This window comes from Hydra vulgaris, chromosome 10 (assembly GCF_038396675.1).
Source record: "Hydra vulgaris chromosome 10, alternate assembly HydraT2T_AEP".
Classification (NCBI taxonomy): domain Eukaryota; kingdom Metazoa; phylum Cnidaria; class Hydrozoa; order Anthoathecata; family Hydridae; genus Hydra; species Hydra vulgaris.
Genome location: NC_088929.1, coordinates 44,827,973 through 44,835,000, shown reverse-complemented (window position 1 = coordinate 44,835,000; position 7,028 = coordinate 44,827,973). Strand labels below are relative to the sequence as shown.

General features: G+C 23.9%; 1 protein-coding gene across 2 annotated transcripts in view; it reads left to right on the top strand.

Annotated features, from left to right (window-relative positions):
• The window catches only part of LOC136085992 (uncharacterized), a 134,681-nt gene extending 127,950 nt beyond the window's left edge, over nt 1-6,731 (top strand). For both annotated transcript variants that reach the window (XM_065808112.1, XM_065808113.1), the window contains 5 exons: nt 1,911-2,127; nt 2,950-3,218; nt 5,904-5,991; nt 6,085-6,455; nt 6,566-6,731. In XM_065808112.1, coding sequence (XP_065664184.1) covers nt 1,911-1,943 — 33 coding nt within the window. In that variant the 3' untranslated portion in view covers nt 1,944-2,127; nt 2,950-3,218; nt 5,904-5,991; nt 6,085-6,455; nt 6,566-6,731. The remainder of the gene's footprint in view (nt 1-1,910; nt 2,128-2,949; nt 3,219-5,903; nt 5,992-6,084; nt 6,456-6,565) is intronic.
• The last annotated feature ends 297 nt before the right edge of the window (nt 6,732-7,028 follow it).

Below are 7,028 nucleotides of genomic sequence, written 5' to 3'. Positions count from 1 at the left end.
TTTGGTTAAGCTGACTGTTATTAATTGAAATTAGGATTTGCTTTAGAATTTGGGGTGGATGGTTGGAGTTAGTATTAATATACAAAAGTTTTTTTTTGGTTTTTTGAAAGGCTTTTTTGAATTTTCAGAGATGTTGAATTTGACATCAATATTTAGCTGCTTTGTATGTAGACACTCTAAATAATATATAGATGAACTGATGTTACAAAGTTTATTTCTGTCTAAGAGTGAGTTGTTTTATATTCAATATAGATATTGATATTGTTTCAAATCCAAGAATTTTATATAAATATTGATATTGTTTCAAATCCAAGAATAAAGTTTAACCATTGTTTATTGGAAATTTGAAGGTATCAAATAGAGAATATTGCCTTGAATATATTTTGTTCCATTGTGCATTTGTCTTTTTTTTTGCAATTTAAGATAGGTCAAATAATTTATCAAGTTTAGATTCAAAGTTTTTTTTGATATTTGCCTTAGCGTGTTTACAATATATGTCCTAGACACTTGCAAAGAGGTTTTTAACTTTTATTTCAATCAATTTTTTATTTATCGAAGTCAATCTTGATGGACTTTTGATAACTCTATAGATTTTAGAAAACATGAGATATGCTTAACAATTGCCTTAATTTTTGCTTAAAGTTAGAACCATTTTAATAGTAATAAAGTTGAACCTGTTATAGTAATAAAGTTGAATTGTCTGTAGGTGCTTAAATTCGTTTTAACTAAAGTACAAAGACAGTCTCCATACCTCTTTTAATTTTTTTTTACTTTCAAAATTTAAAAATTTATCATATATTATTTTAACTTGATACATAAGTTTATTGCAGTAAATTTACAACATGTAATATAAAATAGTTAGAAACAAGCAGATTTTTAAGAGAAAGAATATTAATTATATTGTTTACTTACAAAATATTCATTATGAAATCAATTGATATTGATTGTTTATTCAATATGTGATGTATTTGGTAATTTAACATTTTTGTATGTGATTTGTACTACTTTTTTTTTTCAATAAAGAATCTGTCAATGGTTTAGATTTTTCTTTACTTATCACAACTCATTTTTGTTGAATGATATATCTTTAGCTTTACAAGAGGAGTTAATTTTAAAAAGTATTTATCAAAGTTATTCTGTATATCCTCAGGTTTATAAGAAGTTATAGAGAATTTAACAAATTTTGAAAAAAAGGAAACAAAAACCTGATATGGCTTTAATGTCTCTTTGTAAACATATGCAAACATTTGCATTCTTATGAAAATATAGAATTATAAAAATATAGAATTGCAATTAATCTTTTTGTTTTACTACTTTGGGATTTTTAATTGGTTTTAAACTTTTATTATAAGTAGTAAATTAACTTTGAGCAATGCATGTAATTATAAACAACTCATGTAAATATGAGCAACAAATGTAACTATATCAACACACATAGTTCAAAATCAAACTGTTTAATAAAGTAAGCGATAAATACCAAATAATGTTCTTTAATTTGAAAGTTTTAAACTTTTTACCTAAATCTGTTTTTAAAATAATAAATAAAGTATAAAGATTTTTCAAAATGTATTTTAACTAATTCTATGTGTCAAATGAAATCATTTATATATTCAAAACAAAAGTTAAAAAAATATATTGTTTTATGTTTTCAAATGTTAGTATTTTTAATTTTAATGTTTATATTTTTCTTCAAAACTTCTATTCACCGTAATATTTTCATAATGCATTTTTTTTTAATTATTTACAAACTTTTTTAACTTAAAATATAGTTTATAGTTATACTAAAATTGGTATTAATAACCTTCAGTTAGAGGGTGTTTAGTTGGGTACTTTTTTTAATACAGTTCTATTTTTCTAATAAATTTAACCATGATTTATGATTTTACCTTCTTTTTTTATTTTGAGTACAGAGGAAATTTGGTCTACGGAAGGATGTAGTATAACTAATATTTCCTTATCAGATGTAATATGTGAATGCAACCATCTAACAAACTTTGCCTTATTATTAAATGTTGCTCAATCTGCAGACATATCAAATAATGTATTCCTTGAAATTGTAACATGGATTGGTTGTGGATTATCGATTGCTGGATTATTTCTGACTATTGTCAGCTATTCTGCTTTTTCGTAAGTTTGATAATAATTTTCTATTAAATCTGTTACGTTTTTCCCAAATTTTTCAACTAAAATATTAAAAAATTTTTCAACTAAAATAAGCTTGAATAAAAAATTTATATTTAAATAGTTATAATGTAGTCTTAACTTAACTTTATTTCACTTGACATAGCGTAACTTATGTTAGCAAAACAATGAAACAGATACAAATTAAGTGTGTAAATGAATTGTGACTTGATGCAAAACTGTTTTAACAGTGTTTATTGCTAATCATTATTGTGAAATAGTTAAAAGAATTCAGCACTTTTTTTAATATCCATAATATATATTCTTTTATAGTTCAGCAAAAACCTATAAAAGAAAGCCCTGATATTATATATTATTTTATTAATATTGATAGAATAAAGGTCTTTAAGAATTACATGATTATTAATTATGTTAATACTTGAATAGTTACTTGTAACTATTCAAGTATGTTTTAATATATAAACTTTTTACTAATGGAAATTGAAAGATTTTCCTTAATACTTTTTCTTTCTGTTTAAAAAAGTTATAAAAAGAAATTTTTGCATATTTGACACTTTTTTTAACTTTGTTCCATATAACTTGATTATTTAAAATATATTAAATTTATAACTCTATGTAATAATTGGCAAAAAAAAAAAACTGTTTTAAAAATGAAAACAAAAATTTCAAAGAAATTATTGTAAAAAAAATTTATATTTACAAACAGATTGATGTTATTGATTTTTTCTTTACTCTTCGTGTTAAATATGTTAAATGTAAATATTAGTTACATAAAATAACTGAAATTTATATTTCATTTTTCTAAAGAAAATTGCAAAAGAAACTTGCTCCAAAAATTCTCATAAGTTTGTGTATTAGTTTAATGTGTACACTGATTATATTTCTTGTATCAGAAACTCCTAGCAAACCTAGTCTTTCATGTAAAGTAGTAGCTTCATTGTTGCAGTTTTTTGTTTTGTCAACTTTCTTCTGGATGGCAATTGAAGGATTAAATTTGTATCGCATGTTTGTAAAGGTTTTTCATGGTTCAACAAGCTCACACATATTTTTCTTGAAAGCATCAGCCTTTGCTTGGGGTAAGTGTATGATTTATGTATATAAAAATATATTTATTTGTGTGTGTGTGTATATATATATATATATATATATATATATATATATATATATATATATATATATATATATATATATATATATATATATATATATATATATATATATATATATATATATATGTATATATATATATATATATATATATATATATATATATATGTTATAATTTAAAAGCTATTATTTTTAGTATTGAGATGTTTGTATTTGAGAGTTTTTGGATCTCCTATAGTGGTTAATCATTCATGCTTTAAGGTCGAGAGATGCTTTGCTTATATAACATTCTGCAATTTCTGTTATATAGGCAAAACTTCTTGTCATCTTAAAACATAAATGATTGAATGTATAAATAATTATACGTATATATACATATATATATATACTTATATATATATATATATATATATATATATATATATATATATATATATATATATATATATATATATATATATATATATATATATATATATATATATATATATATATATATATATATATATATATATTTATATATATATATATATACATGTATTTTCTATAGAATTGTGATAGAAAGTCTATAGAAGGACAAAAAAAGACAGATACAATAAAATGAGGCAACTTTGCTGAATGAGTGAAGCAAGAATTGAACCAGAGATTTGTACAACAGCAGTTGCAGTTTTATAGTATTTTTAGAATAGAAAAACTATAGTTACTTAAAGTTATGTTAAAAAAAAAGTTAAAGAAACCATATTTTATAATCTAAATCTTTTTAGTACCATTCTTTTAAATTACGTTTTAATAAAATACACAGTATATGTTCGTGTATTGAATCTGACAATATCTGCCCTCTTTTCAATTTTGCATTGATGTAAAGCCATATATTCTAGACTTTTTTTAGTCATTGTTTTCAAGCTATATATCATTACTTATTTTTGTGTTCTGGTTACAATTTTTGATACAGAATTTTCTTGAAAACATCAAAAAGTGCAAAACTTTAGTTTATTGTTATGTTACCAATCTTTTGCAAAAAATTGTTTTAAACTCATTTCAGCGCTTATCCTATTTAGCAGTAAGTAGTTAGTTACTTCTACTAAACATAGACTATTGACATAAATATTCTGCACTGAAAAGGAGTTACATCTTTTTGACCTATTGTTATAAAAAACCTTATTTTGATCCCTCCTCTGCATTAAAAAGAAGAGTTCTAGTGTATCTGGTGTAGCTTCATTTGTATGCAACAATTTAATTGTTGGTTTAAATAATTTGAGTATTAGATATTTTTCTTTATCTTGGAGTGTCTTCAATCTTTAAAAATATTTTCCATAGATTTTTAATCGTAAGTTTGTATGAGTATGAGTTAATTAAAGGGATTTTGATAAGTTATTTGTGACAAAATTTTGTATAGCCCTCACTGTTTCTGATCTTTTTTGTTTTTTTCCCCTGTTCAAGGTGTTCTTTCTTTTAACTCTAACTTTTCTTTTTAACATTCCTTCCACACATCTCTATCAAATTGCTTCATTGTGAATAACCCATCAATTACATCCTGATACTGCTTATAAGTATTGCAGCTATTTTGTATATATATGTATATATATTCTACATTTAAGATAACTTCAAAATTTTTGTTTTGTTTTCCTTTGAAGATCGGGAGGAATAAAGACACATTATATGTTTGTGTATTGAATCTGACAAACTCAGTCCTCTTGTTGGTTGGTGGCAATAGTTCTTAAAAACTATATTGGAAGGGATTCTAAATTGTTTTTTTGAAACATTGGTAAATCCATAAAAGTCAGATACCATCAAAAAGCAGTTAAATAATTTAGCACGACAGGCAAATGTGTGCAAATGATGAAATGAAATGTATGAATAAAATATTCAATGGCAGATATTCATCTCCAGGCAAGCTTTAACCACCACGACTAATCTCCAAACTGGTCAAAACAAAATGATGTATCTTTAACCAGAGGATCTTCTCTATTGACATAGCCAGCAATGTAAACCAAAGACATTTGAATTTCTTTAAACAAATCGTTTTCAATAACTGGAAGATTATAAAACACATTGAACAAAATATTATCTTGTATTACATAATTACATTTGTCACACAAATGGCTTGATAATATTTCTAAATCATTACCAGTGATACAAGTATTCAGAAAAAGTTTTGTAATATTTGCATTTTTTAAAATAGATACCATCTAAAAGCCAGAGTTTTCCAAATTCTTTTTCTAGGATTAGGAAAAATTCTCAATAGTACAATATCCAAGGCAAACACACTAATGACTTGTAGTAAGTAAATGTTTTACTAGTTCAACCATTCCAAGATGGAACTTCTGCTATGGAAAGATTGAATATGAATATAACATGAATAAAGTCATTTTTAAGTATAAACTTACTTAATAAAATAAAAGTAAATTCAACTAAATAACTTTTCGCTTTAGCTAGAGATTTTTTTTTTTTTTTTTTTTTTTGGTATTTATGGACAAAATGATGCCAAATGCAGTATTCCGCATATCGAAATTTAATGTGTGATATGTTTTTAGGAAACTCTAATATATATATATATATATATATATATATATATATATATATATATATATATATATATATATATATATATATATATATATATATATCTGTGTGTTTATTTTTATCTATTTTAGGTATACCTTTGATAGTTACAATAATAACAGCAGCTAGTAAACCAAACTCTTTAGGTCCTCAAACAAAAGATAATAAAGTCCCGCAAGTGTAATTATTTTAAACTACCATTTGCTTTTTTGTTTTAATAACATAAGAAGAAATAAATAGCAAGTGGTTAGGAGTATTTTTGTTTTAATTTAGATGTGTTGTTCAAGGATATCCATTTTATTTCGGAATACTTTTACCTATATGCGTAATAATGGCAGGCAATATTTGTGTTCTTTTTTTTGTTCTCAGAGGTATTAGTGTCAATTCAAACTTAAATAACAAAATTGATATTAAAAAAAAAGATCGAATTGCTTTTGCATGCTCCGCCTTGCTTGGATTATCTTGGATATTTGCAATTTTAGCTGTTGGTAAAGCTACAGCTGTATTTCAATGGTTATTTTGTATTTTTAATTCCTTACAAGGTTTTTTTGTTTTTCTGTTCTATTCCGTTGTAAATAAAAAAGTTAAAGTGGAATGGATGCTATTTATAGAAAAAATAATAAGGAACTTCAAGAATGTGTCCCGTAAGTTTTTTTATCATCTTTTGGTTTTCATTCAAAAACTATATGCATATATGAATTGGTTTTAAAGTTTTAGATTTAGAAATTTACGAAATTTTTTAATTTTGTTGTAGAATTATCGCAAAGTACTACATCCAAGTCTGCTTCAACAAACACCTTGGAAACACAATTTTAACAAAAAGTGTAAATTTTCAGTCTAAAGAAAAAAAAAATTTTTTATCAGTTTATCATATTATAAACAAGTTATTTTTAATTTTTGAAAATAGTTTTAGAAAAAAATTCTTTTAAATGCCGTTGTCTGAAAAAAAATTTATAAAAAAAAAGAGTACTGAAAAAATAACTGTCTTAATTTCTTTAACGACCGCAATAAATAATGCACCGACTATTTACGGCGCCTGAAAATAAAAATAAATCTCCGCCGTAATGTTAACCCCATATTACGCACTTTTTTTTTTAATTTTTAAAAAACGCACAATTCCAATGCAAATTATTAAACTTTAGAGCGTTGTTTAAAATTCAAACACAAGTTGTAATGACTTTAACATAATGCAACGATGATAAATCAAAGAGATACCG